The sequence below is a fragment of the Hemicordylus capensis genome, chromosome 12, assembly GCF_027244095.1.
Source record: "Hemicordylus capensis ecotype Gifberg chromosome 12, rHemCap1.1.pri, whole genome shotgun sequence".
NCBI classification, from domain to species: Eukaryota; Metazoa; Chordata; class Lepidosauria; order Squamata; family Cordylidae; genus Hemicordylus; species Hemicordylus capensis.
Window position 1 is genome coordinate 20,409,291 of NC_069668.1, and position 24,904 is coordinate 20,434,194.

Sequence of the window (24,904 nt, forward strand, 5' to 3'; positions counted from 1 at the left end):
GGATGGTTTTTATTTCTTATTTCTTCTATTTGCTTCATGTGTAAACCGCCAGACATAAAACAGTCAAACTCAATAAAGACCATTTGGACCATTTCAAAAGCATAGAAATTTAAAAAATAGTTTTAAAACCGTCTTAGCAAAAGGCCTGAGAAAACAGGTGTGTCTGTAGTGGTTTCCCCCCCTCAGGCAGCCAGAGATGGAGAAGCTCTTATAACGGGGGGGGGGGACCTTCCAAAGCCCTGGGGCAGCCACAGAGGAGGCCCCGTCCCATTCTGCCACCCAACATCAGTAACGGGACCTCTCCCTGGGACCCCAGACAATGGAGGGGCTCAGTCCAAGAGCGCGCCCTCTTAAACCCCCTGGACCCGAGCCCTTAAGGGAGCTGCTGTAAGGCCCACGGCCTTGTGGGGGCCCAGCTTTGAGAACCCCTGGATTAGGTGCTGAGCAGTTTGCTGACAAGGCCTTTGAAATGGCTCTAAGAGGAGGGGGGAAAGTGTACAAAAGCGCTGGAAGGGGCACTGTGTTCCAGAGGGAAGCGGAAAGTGAGCCCGGGCCATGCCCTGGCAACTGGAGGGATTGTTTCACTCCACAGAAAACAAGGAAGCAGGGGTGTCCCTTTACCCTGGGGCTGCCAAATTTGCTGCCTCTTAAGAATGCAAGCCAGAATCAAAGATGGCCACTAGGAAACTGAGAAGTCGGCCCCCACAGAGCCGCCATCTTGCCAGCTGCCAAGACAGAATCTGCAAGACAGAATCTGCAAGACAGAATCTGTGATGCTCGGGAGGGCAGCCGGACACTCCCCGGAGGGTCTCGTGGTGCTTCCCACAGCTGCTTTGGGCTTCATGCCTAGAGTAGCTCTTCGCCCTGTTAAGATCCCCCAAATGCTCCGCCTTGCCTGATGTTCCGTCTTTCTAAATCAAAAGGCAGGGTGCATCTTCTAATTTCCTTTTCCTTCACGTGGCAAACCCAACAGCTGAGCAGGAATGTTCAATCTACGGCACATGGACGTTTTAATCTGCACCTTGGAAATCCCCGTGTCAAGCTCAATAGAGTTAGACGGTGAGCCTGAAGGCATTTTGGGTTTTTTTTCTTGGACTGTTTTTGTACAGCGCCTTGTACTAAGAGGCCCTTTGAAAACAACCCAGGAGAGGAGTACAAATACAGATTTCAAGATCAGCATTTGGGTTTCTCAAGTATGAGTAAATGTGTAAGTTTTAACAACAGGAAAGGAGCCCTGCTAGATCAGGCCCCCCAAGGAGGCCCATCTCGTCCAGCCTCCCGTTTCCCACAGTGGGCCCCCACCAGACGCCTCTGGAAGCCCACAAGCCGGAGATCCTGGAGGTCTGTGCCCTCCTCTCCTGCTGCTGCCCTGCAATTGGCACTCGGGGGCATTTGGATGCTACAGATTTAACTGGTCTTTACATTTTAAGATGTGTGCAGGTTTTCTTTTAAAAGCCAGCCTCATAAGACTGATTCGTAGTGTGTGCCTACATGTCTTTTGCTAGATCTTCCATTTCTGCAAAATTTCAGCATCGGTTTTCAGTTCTGCTTGGAAGGGGTCAGGGTTTGCAAAACAGTTTAAGGACTTCAGCCGGGGGCGGGGCGGCGGGCAGCGTGTTTAATGTTCCAGGCCTGCAGAGAGTTAACACTGCATTGGCCCTGATCCAGGTAATGTTCCCACTGAACCCTACGTTATCCTTGCAATAACCCTGGAATAACCCCACGGCAAGATTTTTATCATTTGTAAGTGGGAGGCTGGAACCTGGAGGAGGGGGAGGAGAAGGAGGAAAGGTGCTTGCATAAAGCCACCTAACATTGAGGGAAAATTCACACCAGGGGCTTCTAGAGAGGGCACCTCAGACTCTTTGCTACACTGCTGCACCACCTGGATGGGGGCGCCACTGACATAACTGCCTTAACTACATGCAGCAGAAATACCGACAAGGGCGCCCCATCTGCCTTGCCTGTCCTCTTTTTTAAAAAAAAAATAGCAGCTGCCCTTGCTTCCCCAAATTGCAATATCCTCTGTGACCCAACCACCGTTAAGTGGCTCCTGTTCTTTTGCACCTCTGCAACCCAGCTGCTGGAACCAGCCGCTGGGAAGAGGCAGGCAGGGTTCTCGGATATGCAGGTCAGCAAACGTCAGGAGCCGTTTCAGCTCAAAAGATTTAGCCAATCTTTTGTGAACAAAGGCTACCAATGCAGAGAGACACAAAATACGCAACCACGCACAATGAAACACATTGAGAAACCACAAGAACCAAAGACCCTGGAAGAGAGACACTCATTTTCTTAGTTCCCGGCTGATTGGAGGCGGATTGGATTGTGCCCCTATGACCTTCTCCGGGGGGGGAGGGGGGCAATTTTTTGTTGGCCTCCCCCAGAATGTCCAGAAGGTCTTCCACGGGTGCTCTGCACCCTGCCCCACATCACTGGGGGGGGGGCAGAAGAAAAAAGCACAGAAACACCCTGGCCTCAGAACATTCAGAGAGATTCTACTAGACCTCCCTGCAGCTGAGTAGCCAATGGCATGTCTGCTGCGCAGCTACATGAAGATTGGAAGCTGCCTCATACTGAGTCAGACCCTTGGTCCAGCTAGATCAGTATTGTCTGCTCTGGCTGGCAGCAGGTTCCCCAGGGTTTTAGGCAGGGGTCCTTTGCCCCCGCCCCCCCATCCCCTGCTGCTACTCCTCTGTAGCCCCTTCCTGAAAACCTCCATGAAAAGCTGCCTTGTGTAGAGTCAGATCCTTGCTCCAACCAATCAAAGCAGCACAAGTAAATCTGCTCCATGTTTCCCCCCTAGTTGCTCTTGCAAAAATGGCAATTAAACATGTTGGCAGTCAACGGTTTTGTTTTTTGCAAAACGGCAATTAGGATTTCCCCAGATGCTGGGAAAGAGCAGAATGTTTCGACTGTGGGGGCAGGTGGCAGACCTGCCATGGCAAAGGGCGGCGTGGCCATCGCTCTCCCGAGGCGTGCCGAGGGCCGAAGCAGCAGCCAGCCAGCCCAGAGCGGCCGCTAGAAGCCAGGACTACAGCAGGCTAGCGGTCTGCCCACAAAGCAAGGGGCTCTGGGTCTGAGCAACAGCCCGATCCCTTGCGAAAGAGAGACGCCACCCGCCTGGGCTTCTGCCGACCGGAATGGGCTCTTTAACTGGCCATTCCAGGCCAGACCTGGCCATCAGCAGCTTTTCTTTTGTGCGGGGGGGGGGGGGGGGAGAATCCAGCCAAGAGGGGGCTTCCCCCCCTTCGCTTCTGCCCATGACAAGGAGCGCCTGCACCCCCCCAAGGCCCATCTCTGGCCTCCCCCAAGTCAGCACTGGGGATTCAATGGGGCTCCACCGTGTCATCATCTGCTCAGGCGCGATACGGGCTGGAAAAGCCCCCCGCCCCAATGTAAGCAGGCCCATGGCGGACTCTCGCCCAGCAAGCCTTGTGGAAACCACCTGGCCCAAGCAGGACCCATATGCAGTGGGCCCAGAGGAGAAGCCAGCCAGGGGGCAGGGCGGCGTTGAGACCCTTTCGCTTCAAGGCCTGGAACTACTCAGGGGAAACTACGCAGCAGGACAGAAGGGAGCCAGCAAGCGTGTGGCGTTAATTTTGTAGTTTTGCACATGCAGAAGCTGGTTTTTAGGTGTACAAAGGGGAGAAAAGGAGGTGGGGGACACACATTCAGAGGAGGACAAGGAAAAACTAAAAGCCATCACAAGAGGAGAGGAGGAGGAGGAGAGCCGTAGTAGTCGTAGTCATAGGAGTTGGAGTTAGGGTTCCAAGGGAGAACAAGGATTTAAAAAACCCAAAATTTAAAAGGTTAGACGGTTAAAACCCAAACTAAAAAAATGTTAGGAGCTACACATCTTTCTAAACAACTGTTTTTGTTTTTCAGATCTAAAAAGGAGGATAATTACTGTACCTGTTGAGCGTGGGTATGTTCCCTCTGTAATTAAACAACCACAGTTAGTTACGGATTGGTTAGCAAAAGCCATCATTTTTATTTTTTTTTTAAAGGAAGAATAAATAAAGAATTAAAAATCAGAACTGTCATTCAAGCCGGTGTACTGAGCAGAAGCCACAAAGCCACACTTGGCAGAAGCCAAAAACTGACTGCCGTTTGAGGCAGGGTCAAAAGGGATCCCGGGAATGGAAGAACTTCATCGGGTCCAAGGCTGCAAAACAAGAGGAAATGCGCTGCAGATGTGGCCCCCACCCCGCCCTGGGAACCACAATGTAAAAATAACCACGCAGGGCCCGATCTGGAGCAAGTCAGTCATCCTGAAGTCCCTTTGAAATTAACGTGGCCACTTGGCCATGGCCAACGCAAGTCCGACCCTTTATGATGAGGCTCAGCACAGCCGACTTCCCCCGCAGCCGGACCAAAATGGAGTCAGCCATGCCCCCAGTTCCTTTTCACAAGGAAGCGTTACAAAGAGACTCGCAGCAGAACAGACTTTTAAGGACAGCCACTTTTTTTAAAAAAAACCAATATGGCGGCAGTCATCACATTCACTAAGGCACCTGGCGCTGCTTCCTTTATTTTTAGGAGGAATTCTAAAACTATGCCGCAATTAACCCCGCCTTAAAGACGGGGCAGCCAGGCACTGGAGCGTTGGGCAAACGTTCTGCTGCGCGGCTCTTGGAAAAGAGACACGCAGCGTTCCGCAAGAGGCGTCACGGCCTCCCACCTTTGCTCCCACCGCAGTTCTCTTAAGGACGAGGCTGACTGCTGGGCCTTTTCGGAGCTTCCTGCGGATCTCTTGGCCTCCCCTCCATGCCAAGGGGATGCCGCCGAGCCCAAGGCTGGCCTGCCTTCTAAAAAGCTCCACTCTGTGCACACCTGCCGAGATGGTGCAGGGGCTCGAGAGGGCTCCGTGGCCCTTCAAGGCGCCCCCCCCCCCCAACGCTGGCCGTGCTGGGCAAAGCACAACCTGCCCAAAGAGGGGGGCCGTCTCCACACAGTGCAGAGGACTCCGCTTCCTCCAAAGCTCCCCACAGGCCAGATACACAATTGGGCAGGGATCTGACCTGAAGGCTGGGGTGGGGAGGTTTCTAATCCCACCCCCCACACTCTGCCTGACCACAAAGAGCCCTGGTCTATCCAGCGAGCATGCTCACTCAAGGACGGCGGCGGCAACAGGCGGAGCACCCACCTCTCCAGGGGGTTTCCCGCCGCCCTCACAGACAGGCACCACACAACTGGCGGACCGAAAGGACAAAACCAAAACCCCCACAAAGACGGATGAGACAATATAGGGGCCCCGCGCCCAATGCAGACCACAGGAGCCGGACTCAAGACCCACCAAGCCAGCTTTGCCCAACGTCCCTTCCAGCCGCGGAGGCCCAGCAGGGAGCCCCCAGCAGCTCCGGCATTTGGGGCTGCCGCTTCAAAACGGCATCGTTGGGGGGGAACCGCTGCTGCTCCTCCTCAGGCCTGCAGTTCTTAATGGCTGGGTCCACCCCCCCTCAGAAATGGCATTTGGGTACCACCGGCAGCCCGCTGAGAGAGCCCACGGGCGGCCTTTTCAGGATAACCAGCAGCGTGGGAAGCAGAAGGGGGAGAGAGACCCCTTGGCTGTCCGGCCTGAGCAGGCAGGGGTGTGTGTGTGTGGGGGGTGTCTGCGTGTGTGTGTGTGCAAAAAGGAAGGCCTCCCCGGAGTCACCAGCCCACATGGCCCGCTGGGAGAAAAGGTGGTCCCGGTCAGCCAGAGCCCAGCAACCTCCACCCATCAAAGGCCAAATGCCGACAGCATTTCATGCCTGGTCAAGGTGCTTGGAGAAGGAAGGGGGCTGTGGGTGGGAGGGCGCTTCTCCCACTCTGGTCAAACAAGAGTGGGCAGGTTTTTGTATTGTTTCAGAAACCAGCCTGACCTGTTTGGGTAGAGCCAAGCCAAAAAACCACACACACACCCAGAAAGGCAGGATGCTTTCTGGCCCTTGCCTGCCCGCCCACCTGCCCCCAGAAGCCACCCCCCTCACAGCCACCCTCCCTAGAGCCCCAGAGGAAGCCAGACCCCGAATCGGAAGAATTTCCCAATGACCCAGCATTTCTTGGCCCAGAATTTCAATATGGTGTAGATTTATAGCACGGAGGACTCAGAGCCCCGGCTACCAGTCAGACCAACGAAGAAGCTTCTTGCACAGCAATAAACCAGAGCATCCTCCGCAGTGAAGGTCTGATCCCTAGAAAAGCTCTGCTCGGGTTCGTTCTATGGTCCTTTTCCTTGCCACACACTTTTCACACCTGCCCCCCTGCCCCCCCCCCCACACTGCCTCTCTCCCCCTGATTCGGCAAGAGCTGTATCCGACACCTCATGGTTATTAGCCAATGTGCACTAATTCTCCAGGAAGCCGGGCTAAATTATATGAATGCTGTCCCCAAAGATGCACCCAAGTGGTAGGATTATCGAGAAAAGGGGACGATATCAAGGGAAGGGAAGAGGGGAGCACTGCTGGGCGGGGGGGGGGGGAGGAAAGAAGGCTGGATAGTTGAGGTTGTTGAGAAGGAATCCAGGAATACAAAAAACAGGACCTCCAAAATAGCACGCAATTATTTGCGCATATTGTCAAGATGAAGGAAACAGATGAGACCAAATTCAATGGCCCATTTATATCTTTGCCGAGCGATCTCTGTGCAGCTGGGCTTGGAAGACTCCTTCAGTTCTAGAGCAGCCCGATTTAAACCACAACAAAAACCCGTTTCATGAATTCTCAATTAACCGAGACTGAGCCTCATCAGCCAATCCCACCAAACATGAAATGAGGAGGAGGAGGAAATAAAAAGGCAAGAGGATATGAGGAGAGAAAGGAAGAAGAAAATAGCATTTTCCCCAAAGGGAGCTGCTGGGTGACCGGTTTGAGCTAATGGGCTGTGGACCCACAGTGGCACCCAGTGGCCACAGAGAGAGATGGCAAGCAGAGCGCCTTCCCTGCCCAGCTGCTGCTCACCAAAAAGAGACCACCAGCTCTTTCGCCCCCACGGTATTCAGGCTCCCCGGTCTTCAGAGGCAAACGCTGCCTCCTCGCTAAGAGTCAAACGTTCTCACACCCAGAGAGGCGCAGGGTGCGTAAAGCATAATGGCCCGCCCTCAGAGGCACGTCTCCCCTGCCTGCTCAGAGTGGCAACTCATGCAGAGACCAACAGACACCTTCCTCTGAGGTCAGGTGACTCTCGCACCCAATAGCAGCTCTCCATTTTTCTTTCCCCAGAAATTCTGGGAAGCCAGGGGCCGCCATTTTTCTTTCCCCTTGGAACAGCACTACGTCCCAGGGGACTTCTGGGAAATAAAAATGGCTGCCGTAGGGAAGAGCACCCGCTTCCTTGAGCCCGCCTTCCCCCCCCCCCCCGCTTTCTCGTCGCCTGCAGAGGAGGGAGGGGGCCATTACAGTTCAGGGCCAGAAGCCAGCCCGCGAGACACCTCCAGCCCCACACTTCCTCCCCCAGCAAAGCTCCCGTGTTCTGATCATGACTGGCAGGAGAACGCAAGAGCACCGAGACGCCGAGTGGAAGGCCTGAGGAAGAGCCGTGGACACCCATACCAGGGCTTTCCTCCCCATGGCATCCCATGGAGGCCAACAGAAACCCCCAGCCTCCTCTTGGCTGCCCTTGCCGGGCAAGGTCTCCCTCCACGCAACAGAGCTGCCTTGTGGGAGCCTGGGACCGCCCCCCCTGGCCCCTGCCCCTGCAATCCCCACTCCAGCCCCTCTCCAAGCCGCCTCACTGGGACCCGCCGCCAGGCCTAACCTGTTCGGATGAGATGTGGGGAGCATGAACTGGAACTCCACCACGCACGTGTTGTCCTTCAGCTGGCGGTGCTGGACGCTGTTCAGCTCATAGGCGATGTAGGCCCTTCGCACGTACACCTGGAGGTCAAGCACAGAAGCGCAGCGCCGCTCAGCAGGACGGCAGGCGCCACTCTGCCGGCAGCCGCCCCCCTCTCCTCGTGTTTTTAAACAGGGTGCATCTGAGCGCCCTCTTAACTAGGGCTGGGCGCGGCCGTTCAACCCCAGCCGCAGGGCCAAGACGGGCCCACCCTTGCCTTCAGGCCCTGCGTTTGGGGCCGGGCTGGAGGATCAGCCCAGTAAGCCACAGCCCAGGAACTCCCGTCAGGAGGGGGCCTCTTGAGAGCAACTCAAAATATATTCTGCAAAATTCCTGATGTGTGGGGAGGAGGAAGTGGAAAGCAAGGGCACAGGAGCATTTTATGTTCAAAGTGTTTCACACTACACACTAGACAACACTGATCTGGCCTCAACTTAGATTTAACTCCCAGAAACTGAGATAAGGGTCTGGAAGGCTGCAGAAATGTACATGTCAGCACACGAACAGAAACTGAAAAGGCATCCCCAACGGCAGCACCTTAGAAGGCAAAGTGGGGCGCTGTTTTTCTAAGCAAGGACACCACAAAATAGGGCCAGCGGGTGGAACTGAACTGGACACCTTTCAAGGAGCGCAGGGCTGGCCCCTGAACTAAATAAGTAGCCTTAGGCCTGCCGCCTAGGAGGACAAATCTTAGGGTGACACAGGAACAGGTGCCGCTATCCCCGCTCCCCGCAGTGAATAGCCACTGCAGTGCCCAGTGGCAACTGGGGCAGGGTGAGTGGGGAGGAAGCAGATTATACCTTTAAAAACGTGTAACATGTCCCACTGCCACCACCCCCTGCACCACTGCCCTACTTGGGCGTGGAGTCCACCCCTACTGCATGCCCCATTGCTGTTGCTCAGCTGGCCAAGGTGCATGTGTGGGCCTCTGGATACCCAGACAAAGAAGACTGAGTTCCAAGCTTTACATAATGTCATAGGAAACATAGGAAACTGCCATATGCTGAGTCAGACCCTTGGTCTATCTAGCTCAGTACTGTCTTCACAGACTGGCAGCGGCTTCTCCAAGGTTGCAGGCAGGAGTCTCTCTCAGCCCTCTCTTGGAGATGCTGCCAGGGAGGGAACTTGGGACCTTCTGCTCTTCCCAGAGCAGCTCCATCCCTTGTGGGGGAATCTCTTGCAGTGCTCACACTTCTAGTCTCCCTTTCATATGCAACCAGGGCAGACCCTGCTTAGCTATGAGGACAAGTCATGCTTGCTACCACAAGACCAGCTCTCCTTTCATTTCCAGGTATTTCTAATGCAAGCAGGCTTCTTACAAGCGAACTGGTTTTTTATTTATTAGTTTACCACTGCATTTCCCCCCAGGTAAAGACAACACTTTTTCTAATTTCATCGCCCTTTTGGTTCTAATACCCAAATTATTTTATTTTTGTTTTCCATAACACTGCAGGGCCTTTTAAGCTCGGCCTAGCACAGGCCCTGCCCACACTTCTGAATCCCAGTGGTGCAACTGGATCTTCTCAATCCAGCCGCTTGCCTAGTTTTATTTATTTATTTGTTTGTTTGTTTATTTAGGCGGTTCTGCTGAAGACGCGACAGGCCTCCCGGCCGGCAGCACAGAGACTTCAGACTGCTTTCTCCGGCCCTCTCGTGGGGCTCATTTCTTGGGGTTTTCTCTCGCTGCACATGCACCTCTCCCTTGCAATTCAACGCACCCCACATGCACCTTGCACACACACAGGGAGGCAGCCACACTTGTGCAGAGGCTCCTTGGCATAAAGCCTGCCCCCCTCCCCCCCTTTGCACAGCAGGCTGCGTGGTTGCTCCCAAGCCTGGGCAGCCTCCCCACACCCACCTCTTACTCTGACGCTCGCTATGCTCGACTGGTGTGATCACAGCAATCCTGAACTGATTTCTGAGGTGTCTGCAGGGAGAATCAAGTGTGGATGCCTCCAAGAAAACTTGAAGCACTCGACAGAACTTGACTCTGTTCTGCTTCCAGGAGGTGGAGACCACTCCCCCGCCTCTGCACGACACGGCACAAGCACAGGCATCGGTCCGACACACAGGATTTGGAAGGCACTGCCGCTTGACTTCTGCTTAAGGTGTCGCTAGACCTCATGGCTTGCAAGTATCAGGGCCATGTTTGGTGGAAGCTCAGAAGAGGATTCCCAAAGGACACCCTTCTTGAGCACAGCAGGACAAATGATGTGATGTCGGGAAATAGTGCACGTTAGCTAGTTTGCAATATATGAGTCACAAAATTTTGCTTTCTGGAACAGACCCTGGTGCAGAAGTTTGGCCTTCCTTCTTTAATTCTGAAGCGCAGGGCAGAGACAGCCCTGCCTAGTGCTTTGAAGAGGTGGCTGGATTGGGCCAAGCAGAAAGAAAAACCAGCATCCCAGAAGCAAGAGAAATGCTACGCGATTCTATGGAATCAGAAGAAATGTACCTCCAGGGCCGCCATCCTCACCACCTGGTTACTGTGATAGAAGAAGTTCGGCAGGACATCAAAGATGGAAGTCTCCGAGAGAATGAGTTTCTGGAAGGGAAAAACCAGGAAAGGGAGCTGTTCAGAACGAGAGGACTCTAATCTCTTCCATGTGGTCACAAGCCAGGGTGGGTCGGTTTAAATCAGCCATCTAAATCTTGGATTCAGTCCTGCTAACTGAGCCAAGAGGCACCCTTTTAAAGTGGGGATTCTCTTTACTGAGCAGGGGGAGAGCAACTGGCCCTCTCCGTCCCCAGCACAGCATCCCTCCAGTGGCTGCTGCTGATGGCTCTCTCATGTTTCTTTTTTTAGATTGGGAGCCCTTTGGGGACAGGGAGCCAATTAATTAATTAATATCTATGTAAACCGCTTTGGAGGCTTTTGTTGAAAGGATATAAATATTCCTTGCTGCTGTTGTTTTTGCATTCATATGGGGTGGGGGGAGAGAGACCAATTGGAATAATTGATTTAAAAACAATTTTTTTCAATTTATTGTTTATATACATCCTAAACATAAAAGCATATGGTGTGGTTGGTTGGCTAGGCGGAATCATAAATATTTTGTAATCAGATGGCTGACAGTAAGCCAAGCGCAGAGCAAAAGTTGTTGCATCGGACAGGAGTAAATATTCCCCGGGGGGGGGCCACGGTGACTCCTGAAACAAGCCCCCCAAGACCCAGCATGTGAGTCATTGTCCTGGGCAACGGTGACCGCCCCCCACCCAAGCAGCCTTTCTTAAGTTCTGTTGTTGCCAGCTCATATACATGCGTGTTAAGTTCAGATTGGGTTTTAAACCAGGTTATTTTTAAGAGATAAACTTATCGAAGCCGGAACTGCTTCTTATTTTAATCACAATTTTTTTAAAAAAGCAGCGGCCAACCAGTGGCACGAACAAAAGAGGCTGCCTTTGCCCTCCCTCTTCTGCTTAGTGACACCCAAACGGTGTGCTGAGGTGAATGAGGTGAAGGATCCGGCCAGCTCCAAGTCCCCCCGGCCACGGAGGAGGCTGTTTGCTGCATCTCTGCAGGACTCACTGCTCTGGCTGTGCCTCCGCTTTTGCTGAAGGGAACGTGATTCAGACGCCTGTCTGCTTTGGCCACGTTGCCTGTTAAAGCCAACGTTTTCAAAAGGAGGAGCATGCCCACACCTGCAGATTCTCGATGCAGAACTGGTGCCCGTACATGTCGATGGCCGAAAGGAAGATGGATTCCACCTGGTTGTGACGCAGCTCGTAGGAGGGCAAGTGGGAAGCGATGAGGACCTACGAGGTGAAGAGAAGGGAGAAAATCTGCATGTTGAGTTCTGCCTTGAGCCGGACGTGGGAGAGGCCACAACACTGACCCTGGATCCCAAGCTCAAAGCCTTGCTTCGGCACAGGATTACTGGGGTGCCAGTTTCCCCATCTGTAAAATGGATCAAAACCACCACCCCAAAGGGCCTTGTCTGACAGCTGACTGACGGTTTTAAGAACTTAGCAATGATGAAAACAAGTCCTGCCAATGAAGCTTAGATGGAGCTCTGGCTAATCCATAGAAGTGATTCTTTTGTCCAGAGAACAAACAGGCCTGCCCATTAAAACTGACCCAAGCCCCACCCCACACGCACACGTGATCAAGACGTGCCTGTTTCCCGGAAGACCAGCCCTTTCCAGTGGGGCTCATGCTAGGGCAGGGGGCACCCCCGAGGGTCCGCAGCCTTCGCTGACACCCACCCAGGCTCGCCCGCTCCGGCCCCTGGCAATCCTGCGGCTGTAATCTCTCGTTTTGGCATCGGAGCCCTGGAGGGGGACCTGCTTCACCCTCACCCACACCCACGACTGAAACCCCAAAGCAGCGAGGAGGGAGCAGAAGAGAGGCCTGCCAGCACGCCATGCGCGGCGCGATAAAGACGTCCGCCAGAGCAGCAGCCTCCGCCTGCTGCTGAGAGGTTCAGTAACTCTGAATAGTTCAAGGGCTCAGAGAGCAATTCGGTGGAAGGCAGGAAAGGTCACAGCACAGCTTCAAACGCCCGCTCGTTCTCAACGCTCGCGCACCAGAATGCTTCTTTCCTTTCCTTTTTTTAAAAGGATCCCCCACGCCCACCAGCAAGGCTCCCCGCTGGGAGACTTTTAGGATGGAAATAGGGAGAGGGCGGAGGGAGGCAGCCACGATGGGAAAGCAAGCGGCCAGGGGGGCAGAACTACTGAGAGGCAATGAGATCTTTCCCCCCACTATTTTAATTATAGAGACGAGCCACCAGCCTCAAAGACGGGCTGAAGGAGAGAGACTCTCCAGGTGTACGTCTGAGATTTAAATTGGAACCGGAGATGGGTCACCTGGGCAGGCAGGCGGGCGGAGGGGGTGGGAAGGAGGAGACAAATCAAGATTTTATTCCTGTTCTAAAAAGCCAAACAATGCCCACCCGCCCCTGGGGAGAGCCACTAACAGATAGCGCGGCCTTCTCTGGGTCACTTCCCTGATGAATTCCAGGCCGCGGGTCCTGGTTAGGTTGTTATTATTATTATTATTATTATTATTATTATTATTATCATTATCATTATCATTATCATTATTACATTTCTATCCCACTCTTCCTCCAAGGAGCCCAGAGCGGTGTACTACATACTTGAGTTTCTCTTTCACAACAACCCTGTGAAGTAGGTGAGGCTGAGAGAGACGTGACTGGCCCAGAGTCACCCAGCTAGTCTCATGGCTGAAGGGGGATTTGAACTCGGGTCTCCCCGGTCCTAGTCCAGCACTCTAACCACTACACCACACTGGCTCTCTGGTTGAGCAGCCCCTGCCAAGGGGGGATCCTCCCTCCCACGGAGAGAAGGCCAAGGCAGAGTGGCAGTCAGGGGAACCGCCTGCCTCATGCAGAGGCAGGCGCTCCCCCTCCCGAGGCTCTCGGGCAGAGGCTGGGCGACCATCCTCCGAGGCCCCACCCGCCTCTCCCATTCCGGAAGCCCCAGCAAGGCCAGGTCAGGCGCTGGCCCAGGGCTGAGGCGGACCTCACAGGAAAAGGCCACGGAGCCACACAGGTGTCCCAACAGGGCCCCCCCCCCCACTGATCCCCTCAGCTGGCTAGCACAGAGAGTGGCCGAGAGCCAGGCCAGGGGCCTCCCATCCCATCCCAGCTCCTCCAGTCCTGCTGAGATGCTGAAGCAGAGTCACCCCAGGACGCAACGGGAAGCCTCCTCCAGGCCTCGCCCGGCTACCAGGGAGCATTAACTGAGAATCCAAATATCATGTGCTGCTATTTTGAGATAATCTTCCTAAACCCAGGCAGTCAGAAGGCTGTGCAATGGCAGGTGTGAGAACCACCCTGGAATAAGTGACTGGATCCAACAGTTCATACTGGAAACAGATTGCTGGTGGAACGGGAGAAATACCAGTGAATATCCGCCCCCCCCCCCTCGTCCCCCGTCCCTGCTTCTTGAGGTAACGTCTCCGGCAGTGGTTTCCATTGAGTCCTGCATTCTTGCCAAACACATTTCGACTCTGTCAAGTCTTCTTCAGCGGCCTTCTGGAAGATGTATTCACATCCGTTTGCAATTAATCCATAGATACACCACTCTAAAAAGAGACCCTATATACACACAGGATAAAGTGTCTTGAAGGTCTCCACCGGCAATATATTTCCAATATCAACCACTGGATCGAGTCTCTTAGGTCGGGTGTGGAGACTATTTGGTATAAATCGTATGGAAAGATACAGGTCCATTTTTATTCCGGTGCGGTTATGGAGCACGCAATGGCCCCGTCTTTTGATCACGCGGCTTTATTAAGCTTCTCTTAAAATATCAGTACACAACATTTGGATCCTCCGTTAGGATTTCTCAGCGGGGGCCCCGCTGCGGGCAGCCTGAGCTTTTGCAGGTGCCGGCCACCCTGCCGGCCGATTCCAGGGCCACAGAGGGCCTTCCGGGGGTGCTGCAAGCCCAGCATCCTCTGCAGCTTGGGGAGGGGGAGGGGGAGAGGGCAGCTGCTCAGAGCAGGCGTGGGGCCAGGGCGGGGACCGTCACTATTTTTTCAGCAGGGGCCACTTGGACAGAACCCTTCGATGCAAGAGCCCCTTCCCGCTGCTCTGACCTCCTCTGCTTCTCCCAGTGCAGGGAGGGCCCTTGAGGAGAGAGACACACAGACAGAGGAGCCCTCTCTGAAGAGCGCCCGGAAGAGCTACATGTCCAGGGGCTCCAGGGGGCTCTGCCTCCCGCTTCCACTGGGCACGGCTCTGCATGGTGCTGGGGGTCTGGGTGGAGGATTTCGCTTTGGCCACAGCCTCGCACAAGCGCCACAGACAATCAGCCGGGGGGGGCGGTCTCCATCCAGGGCTCCATCCTGCCCGGAAGCCACCGCCTCCAAACTTGGCGACCTGGGCCAAAAGGTATGTGGGGGAAGTGCCAGTTCTCTGCTGTTTAGCCAGGGGAGAACACCCGCCCCTCTCCAGCCCAGCCTCTCCCTCGGGTTCCCCACCACGAGCCCCTTTGGGACGAGGAAGAGCTTTGCGCCCCCTTTCCGCTGGCTGAGAAGCAGAAGGCGCGGAGCCTCACCTGGCGGGCCCGCAGGGCGACTTTGGCGTTGGTGGTCTTGCTGAGCTGGGTCAGCTCCGTCAGGATGTTGATGAGCTCGTCCGTCAGGGTCGGGTCCCGCCCACAGAGCTGGTCCTGGAGAAACGGGAGGCAGAAATCAGGCACATGGACACGGCTCCCGAGGAGCAGGGAGAAAATCCTCTCACAGCCCACACAGAGCCGTCCACGGACATCACGGGACAGGCGTACTGATCCGAGCAACGGAAGAACCCCTCTGCCCTCCGCATGATGGACCCTTTCTGGGACGGTGCCAGAAAGAGCTTCGTGTTCATCCTTTCAGAGTGAGCAGCAGGCACACCTACAAAAAATGATGCTCCAACCAAGCCTTAGGAACCTAGGAAGCTGCCATATACTGAGTCAGACCGTTGGTCTATCTAGCTCAGTATTGTCTTCACAGACTGGCAGCGGCTTCTCCCAGGTTGCAGGCAGGAATCTCTCTCAGCCCTATCTCGTTGGAGATGCTGCCAGGAAGGGAACTGGGAACCTTCTGCTCTTCCCAGAGCGATGGCTCCATCCCCTGAGGGTAAGCATCTTACAGTGATCACAATCAAGTCTCCCATTCATCTGCAACCAGGGCAGACCCTGCTTAGCTATGGGGACAAGTCATGCTGGCTACCACCAGCCCAGCTCTCCTCTCCTTGTGTGGAGTTTGCGTGGCCTTGTGTGGGTTTGTCAGCTGAACCTCCTTAGAGTGTGTGTCACAGGGCGTTTGAGCCCCCGGCAATTAAAGCAGGGCTTAGCCCATGCATTTCCCCCCAGAGGCACAGTGTGGACCCCAATCCAAACCTTTCCTCATTAAAAAAGGGAAGGAAATTAACAGCCATTGACGATATAATGCTGGAGGTGGCACTATCACTGGAGACTTCTTTTTACTGCTGTTTTTATGGTCTTCAATTGATTCTAATATCTGAATGTGATTTTAAGGATTCCGTTATATTTTGTAAACCACCTTGGGATAGGTTTTATGAAGAAAGGCGGTAAATACGTTGAACAACAAATAAATACGTGCAGTGAGTTAATGAATGCTTTTGACTGCTCAAGCAGCTGGTCCCTGTAATCGACGACCAATATAAAGTTATAAAGATGGAAAGGAAACAGGAACGAGCTTCTCGTTTTGTTTCATTCATTTCCCCCTATATATACCTGCAACTCTGTTGCTTGTTAAGCCCTGCTAGTCTCAGCTGCATGGAAGCCCCACTGAAGCTGCACATCAGAACCAATCCCGAATGGGAGTGTACGTGTGCGGAGTCGTCTCCCAACCGTGGGCCCGGCGGCATCGCCCACCTCAGCCTGCTAAGGATATGACGGCAGCAACGCCCGGAGCTACCATCGTTTGGGGGATGGACTGCTGGCCAAACTGGAGGTCTAGGCTTAGAGGGCTTGGAGAGTGAGCAAGAGGAACCCGCCTCTGGGAACGTGGCCGGAAGAGGCGGCCGGGGGGCTCAGAGGTGGCCGGGGGGCTCTGGATGCCAGGCAGGGCGCCAGAGACCGTGAGCCCCCTGGAAGTGCCTGGCTGGAGGCGGCTGCAGCAGCTGGCAACCAGACGTCGGGCCAAACGGGCCCCCTTGGCCTGGCCCAGCAGAGCCCTCGGGATGTTCCGGCGGGCCTTGCCCACTTCCAAAGTGCCCCCCGCCATGACCTCCGGGGAGGCAGCAGCTCCTCAGGAAACACAAAAGGGGGGGGAGAAGTTGAAACAAAGCCCCTGCTCCCCCTGAAGAAATCAGCCCACAAGAGCCCCAAAACAAAAGCCGCGAGGTGGCCCCGATTGGCCAAGGCGGCCAGCAAAGCCTCGGACGGGCTCTTTGGCAGGGCCTGACGCCTCTCCGGCACCCCCATGTAATTACACACTTGAGTGACTGGACTCTGAAGAAAATTGAAGGCCTGAGCTGCGAACAGCTGCCATTTTCTCTCTCCATCATGCCAGCATGATTACTTGAGAAATGAACAGCCTCGGCTCAAAGCTACTCCAGAATTCTCAGAGGAAATATGGCTCCGTGTTCCAGTAATGAGATTCTTAAGGCAAGCGTTACTTACAATCACAAAGAGAGAGGAGGAGAAGAGAAAGGAACGGGAGAAGGAGGAGAAGGAGAAGGAGAAGACGACGAGGGGGAAAGCGCGGTGGGGGGAGCAGAAAGGCCCTTCTCTCTCACAAATTAGTATTTCAGAAACCGGACCGCTCTCTGGGTAGCCATGTCAGCTGCTCACAGACAGAGGGAGGAAGGGAAGGGCTTCCCCCCCTTTCCTTTTGGGCTGGGCAAATTGATTCTTGGTGACAGGAATCCACAAAGTATTTAGCAAGAAGAAATGGGGGGGGGAGAGAGCAATGTGGGGTGGGGGAAGGAGAACTCCATTAATTAGCCTCTTTGAAGGCACGAAGCCACAGACAATGCGGGATGCCATCCAGCGTGGCACGGACTCTGCCACGTTCCCCACAAAAACGTTCTGGTTGGCAGCAATATTATACCAAAGTAGTCAAAAATGTCTCCCTCTTCTTTGGAAGGGAGTTCTGAGGCTGCCACAGTCTTCTCTTCGCCTACTTTTCGACCTGGGGGGGGATTATCCCAGTGGAGGCCCCCCAGATGCATCCAGGAGCCGGGACTCTCACCCCGCTTCTACTTTGTAGGTGTGCAGAGGGCCATTTGCACTTTATCAGAGCTGAACACAATGGGAGGGTGGTATTTGCAGATTTAATATTGGAGCCAATTTCTGAATCGAGTTGGGGGCCGAGGCAGCGCCAATCTCTGTGGTTCGCGAGTGTCGCTGTCGGCTGCATTTCCCCTTGCTTTTCTTGTCCAGACTGGCAAGTGCCGTGTCTATAAGAAACAGGCCTGGGCTGCGGTTTTAAACGGAGTCAACCCCTTCCCTGTGAAAATGGCTGTGGGCTCAGGCCTGGCTCCGTGGGCTGTTCTTTGTCCCCGGAAGAGGGCGGGCCAGTTCTTGCCCTCTTCTCTGCCTCGCCTTTGAAAATCTGGAAAGGGAAGGGCTGGCGGGGGGCTCTGGCCCAACAAGAGGACGCCAGACAGACCTGCAAGGGTCGCTGGCCAGAAGGCATCCGGCGGTCTCTCCCCAGGCCCTTCAGAAAAGCTCCCAGCTCAGGCTTGCTTATCCCTCTGAGGAACTCCGTCTCTCTGCCTGTCGCTGGCTGCAGACACCAGAACTCCTTTCGTCGGCCTCTTGGCCCGGCACCCTCTCCTAGGTCCATGGACCTTACACGTCGCCTCTCCCTTGCCCTGCCCGCATGGCCAGAATCGGGGCTGGACGGCGGGCTCACAAACGCCGGGGCCGAGTAGCACAGACCCCGGGAGGCAGGAGCAAACCGGCCTGGGCACCCCTCCGCGGTGCAACCGGGGGGGGGGTAGGCGTCAGGAGAGCAGTCCTGACACGGGCCAGTCGGGACCCCAAAGGGCAGAGCCACCCACCGGGGGCCACCCAGCGCCAGACTTACAATGAGCATCGTCACGAGGAGGTTCTTCTTGGTGACCTGGGCGTGGGAGAAGATGTAGTTGAGGACGGAGCTCATGTCGGCCTTGTTCTCCTCCCGGAGGGCAAAGACGCACTTCTCGTAGTGACCTGCAGCCAGAGAGCAGCACGCCATCAGAGAGAGAGAGAGACAGGCCAGGACAAGGGGGGACCTCTCCAGGCGCAAGGGCCCTCGCCGGCCTGGCCTGGCCAAGCTCAGCGGAGGCCCCGCACAAGCAGCTGCTGCTGCTTCTGGACTTTCCCCAGCTGTGCTCCGGGGAGTCCCTCTAGAGCAGGCCTGCTCAACTTAGGCCCCCCCAGCTGTTTTTGAACTACAACTCCCATAATCCCCAGCCACAGTGGCCAATAGCCTGGGATTATCGGAATTGTAGGCCAACATCTGCAGGAGGGCCGAAGTTGAGCAGCCCTGCTCTAGAGAGAGGTTTCAAGGAGCGGAGCCAAGACTGGTGAGCCACCGTCCTGCCCGGACCCTCCCAGAGCACCTGCTCGGCACGCAGGAGGCCCCAGGTCCAATCCCCGGCTGACCCCGAAGCTGGAACCTGGGAGAGCTGCTGCCAGTCTGGGAAGACAATCCTCCACTCGGTGGACCGAGGGGCTGACTCGGCAGAAGGCCGCCTCCTCGGCTCCTGTCCCACGAGGCTGACACCCTGATCATGGGGACCCTCGGGCAGGGATGCTCCACGTGGGGTCCCCAGATGCCGCTGGGCTCCCACTCTCGTAATCCCCAGCCCCAGTGGCCTTGGGTTGGGGATTCAGGGAGCTGAAGGTCCAACCACATCTGGGGGCCCCACCTGGGAAGTCCCTGCTCTAGGGAACCTTCTGAAACGGACAACAGGAAACGCCCACGGAAACACACAGGGCTCCTCCTCCTCCCAAAGGCCCACAGGCATGCATGGGGTTTCTGAATGGCCACTGGGAAGGAACCCGCGCACTCCAGTGGGCATTCCCCGCCATTCCTTTCAGGATGCCCTGACACCAGTCCACGGCAGGGCTTGCACGCAGAAGGTCCCAGTCCTCTCCAGGAAGGGCTGGGAACTGAGAACCTGGAACCCTGGAGGGATGCTGCCAGTTAGAGTAGACAATACTGAGCGAGATGGACCAAGGGTCTGACTCAGCAAGAAGCAGCTTCCGGGTTCTGAGGACCCACCTTCCCCTAAGAGATGCAGAGAGTTGGATGATGCTGCAGACATCTGCGGAGAGGGGCTCGGAAACCCCAGGCACCCGAGTCAGCTGATGAACAGGAAGGCTTGGGAGCCCTTCCAGACCCAGGGAGGTTCACTCGGGAGCCCTCTGCTGCACGGCTACACTGCCGCCGCCCCCCCACCCCCCAGAACGCAGTGGGGCAGCCACACCCAGATGCGGAGGCTGCTCTCGGTTCTGGCACCTGGACAGGCACTTTTTCAGGTACGCTCATTCAGATTTTAGGAATTCATGTTTTACTTTTTGTTTATCCAGCTCTCTGTTGCTTCGGGCATATTAAAAATTGGTAGTGTGGCTCACAATACAAATTAGACAAATAATAACGGCATCTAAAACGGGGACACAATAAACGCACAGCAACCATCAAGTGAGAAGAGCAGGGAAGCCATTGCTGCGGAAAAAACCTCTCAGCATCAACTGGCCGCAAAAGCACCAGCCGAAGCTGCAAGCTTTAGCCAGCCACTGGAAGGCCAGAAGAGAGGCGGCCACACAAACCTCCAGTGGCAGGAAGTTCCAAAGTCTGGGTGCTGCCGCGGAGAAGGCCTCGTCCTGTGTCTTGCCAGCTGAGCCTCAGAGGCCCTGGCCTGGGGAGGAGAGCTGGGGCGGCGGCAGCAGCAGCCCCAGCCAGCCCGAAGAGCATCCTCCAAGGCGAGGAATTTTGGAAGCCCGGGCTCTCCCTCCTTAGCTGGGCTTGTGCTGAAAAGTAGGGCGGCTGCCCATCAGGGCTCTTAACCAGTGCCAGGACGCAAGACTTCCCATTACAAGGTCATCTGCTGTGCTGACCTGGAGTGGAAATTAATCTCCCAGTTCTCAAGCAGGGAATAGCCAGGAGGAGGAGGAGGAGGGAGCCAGTCCACAGCTCCGCAATGACTACGCCAGCCTCAGCAATGCGCTAGCGCCACCCAGTGGCCAGCCCACCCGCCTGGCAGACACCAGGACTTCCCACAAGAGAGGCTCTTCCTTGGGAAAAGGAATGCTAACCCTAACCTCTTGCTGCCCACCCAAAATTAACTGTCTGTCTGTGTGTGTGTGTGTGTGTGTATGTCTCTCTGTGTGTGTGTCTGTGTGTGTGTGTCAGGGGGTACAAGTAGGCAGTCCCCATTTATATCGTGTGTGCCTATGAGTCCAACTGTTCCTGCTCTTCAACAAGGAGCAATTGACTCAGCCCAAGGAAGGAGACGGTGCTTCTCTGCCCACAAGGGGCTCCCAGTCTAAAAGGAGACGCGAGGGAGACCCCAGCAGCAAGAGCCCACCCCTCAGAGGGACCCTGTGCTGGGCTGAAGGGAGCCCCCCCCCACACACACACCCCTTGAGAGGCGCTGCTGGGCCCAGAGAGCAGGGCCAGCCCTCAGCAAGGCCAGCCTTGGCCTGAAGCACGCCTCTTTTGCAGCGGCGGAATCGGTCCATGCTGCCTTTGCAACCAAAGAAGTCGCCAAAGCGCCAAAGTCGCCAAAGCGACTCTGGAGCCCAAGAAAGAAAACGGATCTTCTACCCCCCTCCGCCCGAGAGGCTGCTAGTCTGAAGAGAGACACAGAGCAACGCCAGAAGCAGCAGGCCACTGAGGGAATCCCCTCTGCCGGGCTGAAGAGGGACAGCTGCTCAAGTGAGCAGGGCCCAGCCAAGAGGCACCTTTTCAAAGTGGGGGTTCTCTGGGCTGTGCGGGGCGGGGGAGCAACTGGCCCTCTCCGTCTTCCCCAGCACAGCAGAACCGCCCAGGGGCTGTGGCTGGTCGCTGCCTGCCTGGGGCCTCTTTTCCGACCCATGAGCCATCTTATTCGTTTCTCTAGGTAAACCACTTTGGGGGAGAAAGTAGCAGAGAAATATTAGCAGCAGCATCGACCAGCCAGGCCCTGCCCACCCCAACGCCATCTCTGTCTCCGCGGATCCCTTCGGGAAGACACCCCGAACCAACCACGGTCTATTGCCGTGGTCAGAAGGACTGTGACGCTCCAGCTGGGATTCCTACTTGGCAGAAACAACTCTCCTGGGGCTGGCCATTTATACGCTAGGCCTTCGATCAAAGTGTGTTATTTATATCACACACACACACACACACACACAAACACACCCCTCTTTTCTGGCAAGGGCAGACTAGCCAAGTCCACCGCTATTAGCAGCAGCTGCCACCTGGTGGCTGAATTTCTCATTGCAGCACCCCCACTCTTCACGCTGCCCACCCCCCACACACCTGGGCAGTCTCCACCGAGACCCCTCCCCAGCAGCCACCAGAAATTCAATCTCCATGAGCCCCACCGTGCTGGAACTGAGTTTCCACCCTCAGGTACTGCCGGAGCAAATCCATCACCACGGCTTTCATGTGCCCTCGGATGCCACTCCGGTACCTGCAACAAAACACCCCAAATGAGCCTCAACGAGGTGCTAGTCCTCATGGTCAGAGGGTTCCAACTTTTCTTTTGTTCTTCTGCTGCTGCTGCCTGCCAGCCACAAACTCACAGGCGGGTTCTCCAGCCAGAACACCCCCATTCTCTGACTGAAATCAGTGGGGCACAATATGGAGGACAGTTCGGTCTGGTGGCACGGCTAACCATGCCCGACCAGGGTGCGATAAGGCAGAGCCAGCATTGGCCCCCAATCCCTTGGGTTTTTGTTTCCTAGGTCAACATCCCTCCCCATGCACACACCCACATCTTGCCAAAGCGTTCTCACTCTTTTATGCAGCCATCAAGGTTGAAACCCCACGGCTTTTCTGGAAGAGCAGTTCCATGCTCCACGGCGTGCTGGCCCCTAGCCCGACGCACCGCTTGGCTCTGGGGACCTGGGTCCTAAACCTGAAGTCCAACTGCTGAGGCTCCGAGGCCGGGCTCCTCCTCCACGCGCTCCCGGGCTCCCTGCCCTTGTGACACCAGGCTCTCACCTCTGCACCAGCTGCACGATGCTCTGGGTGTTCATGAAGAAGACCTCGCGCTCCGACTTGCGGTTGAGGGTTGCCGCGTGGCTGTCCAGGATATTGGCAATCTGTGGGCACGGGGGGAGGAGAGGCGTGAGGGGGAGGGTCCGCTGAAGCCCTTGAATCAGGACTGGAAGGGTGTACCAAGGACGCATCACGGAGCTCAGCGCCAGGAGGCAGGGGTGGATTCTGCGACCGTGTGGCGCAAGCACAGAATTTGATGCAGCAAAGGCAGTTCAGTACTCTGCCCTTCCCTTTAAGAAGCATGGCAGGGCTTTAGCCACAGGGAATGCAATCTGGCCCATCGGGGATACCCCAGGCCCCCTCCCTGAATTCTCAGCTTTTATTAAGAACGCGCCTCCTTCCGTTTAACTTGTTGCGAGGCTTCAAGAAAAGCAGGCTGGCCTAACTCTGCTCAGCAGCTCCGTAAGAAGGCACAGAAGGAGAAGGCTGCCTGGCGGGGCGTCCCTTTCCCCGCGAGCCCTCCCTCGGCAGGGCTCCGGGCTCCCATTCTGACCTGCTGGCTGGGGAACTGGCAGAGGACCGAGGTGATGTTGCTGGCGTACTGGGCCATCTCCTTCTTGATGGCTTTCTCCACGTTGGGGGGAATGCGCCCAGAGACACTGGTCATGATGTCCTGCAGCTCCAATAGAGGCAGGGACGGGTCTCGGAGGGTCTTCATCAGCCGCTCGACCCAGTCCTTCACCTGGGTTGGAGGCAAAGGGTGGGGGGGTTCATTTGCAGTAAGAGAAAGACACCTGGATTCGTTAGGCTACCAGGGAGCCGGAGAGATGGAGATGGCTATCGAGTCCTGGACCAGGAGCAGAGACATCCTGGAGCAGAGAGATCCGGGAGCAAATCCCCTCTCAGCCATGAAGCTCACGGGGATGGCTTGGGCCAGCTGCTCGCTCTCTGCGCCTAGCCCGCCTCACAGGGTTGGTTGTGAGAAGGGAGGAGGAGGAGAGAACAGAAACTGAGCTAAGGGCAGCAGTTCTGAACCAAGGAACGCTGGGAACTGTCGTCCGATAAGAAGACCGGAGAGCAACCTGGGAGGATTCTCAGCCCCTCCCCAGAACTCCCCAGGAAAAGCCCGACCCGCTGGCCCACGCAAACACACCCCAACCACTTCGCAAACCGTGTGAAATAGACCACCCCCTCCCCACCGCCCCCCACAGGAGGGGCCAACTGTGAAGATGTTGCAGCACAAAGAGTTGGGAGCCCCCTGCGGCCTGAGCGGGAAGCCAGCAGTCACAGCGGGCAGGTACCTTGCTGTTGAAGAAGGGCTCGGGCAGGCAGTAGCCGTTCATCACGTTCACCAGGTTGTCGAGGACGTAGTGGAAGACGCGGTGGAGCTTCTCGCCCCGGAGCGCCGTACTCTGGATCCGCGGCAAGGTGCCCGTGTGGGGTTCAGCCTTGAGGAGAGAGCAAGCCCAGGGCGTGAGCCCCCTTCGGGCCCTGCTGTGGCAGCGTTGCCAGGACCGGGGCGCACCGCCCCTCAGGGCCTCTGCGGAGGCCCACAGCCAGCGGGGGGGGGCCCTACTGCTGACCCCCAAAGTGAGCCGCCCCCTCTGTGACGACAACACTGCTCCTTGAGGAGTAGAAGTACCTGCGGCTTCCACCCTCTTGGCTCCCTTCCCCCAGGGGTGGATCAGGCCCCCACGGGAAAGTGCCAGCCACAGTGGGGAGAAGGAAGGGGCCCCCAAGGCGCCTCGCCCAAACCCAAAGCAGCCTCCATCCTCCTGAAGCAAAAGCATCCCTCCACAAACAGACCTCTAACAGACCCGCCCCCCCGCCTTCACCCATTCCCTAATCTTCTCTGACGCAGGAGAGAAGGGCCATTTTGCTCCTCAGCCCCCAGAGGGAAGGAAACGGGAATCCTCTTGGAACTCCAGACAGGGGTGAGACCCTCAGTCACCTGGGCCCAACCCTAACCTGGGCCCAGCTCACCCCCTCCCTCCGCCACGGCTTTAAAGCTAGAGGGCAAAGTCTTCCCTCATCTCTCTACGGAGAGGAGAGCCTGTTTCCAGAGCACCGGTGGGTGGTTGCTTTTTAATACCTTTAAACAGCCAGAGAGAGGTTTGTGGTCATCAGGAGCAACCGCAGGTGGCCAGAGCTACTGGGGGGGAGGGAGGGAGGGGAAGCCGGTGCCTCAAGATGGCGCCCCGGACTGTGCACCCACCTCAGGATCCCTCCGCTTAGCTCCCTTTCACGGAGCTCTGACCGCGCTCCCTGCTCGGCCCCATCCCAGCTTCTCACCTGCTGAACCCGGCTGGGGTCGTCCAGTTGCAACTTGGCAATCACACAGCCCGGGTCGAGCGCCGCCCCAGGACGCTTCACGTAATGGATGCAGCCCGATTCTGCCGCCGTGAGCGTCATCACCATCTTCATCACCTGGAAGCGAGAAGACACGAGTCACGCTCCCGCGAAGGTGTGCAT

At 56.1% G+C, this 24,904-nt stretch overlaps 1 protein-coding gene across 8 annotated transcripts in view; it reads right to left on the reverse strand.

Annotated features, from left to right (window-relative positions):
- The window catches only part of ACACA (acetyl-CoA carboxylase alpha), a 140,041-nt gene that overhangs the window by 66,693 nt on the left and 48,444 nt on the right, over positions 1-24,904 (reverse strand). For 6 of the 8 annotated variants that reach the window (XM_053274908.1, XM_053274909.1, XM_053274910.1 and 3 more), the window contains 11 exons: positions 24,725-24,859; positions 23,734-23,880; positions 22,986-23,174; positions 22,436-22,536; positions 21,814-21,902; positions 18,326-18,450; positions 14,842-14,955; positions 11,458-11,571; positions 10,271-10,360; positions 7,738-7,856; positions 3,913-3,936 (listed from right to left, as the gene is read on the reverse strand). In XM_053274908.1, coding sequence (XP_053130883.1) covers positions 3,913-3,936; positions 7,738-7,856; positions 10,271-10,360; positions 11,458-11,571; positions 14,842-14,955; positions 18,326-18,450; positions 21,814-21,902; positions 22,436-22,536; positions 22,986-23,174; positions 23,734-23,880; positions 24,725-24,859 — 1,247 coding nt within the window. The remainder of the gene's footprint in view (positions 1-3,912; positions 3,937-7,737; positions 7,857-10,270; positions 10,361-11,457; positions 11,572-14,841; positions 14,956-18,325; positions 18,451-21,813; positions 21,903-22,435; positions 22,537-22,985; positions 23,175-23,733; positions 23,881-24,724; positions 24,860-24,904) is intronic. The other 2 variants (XM_053274907.1, XM_053274905.1) reach the window with 1 other exon arrangement.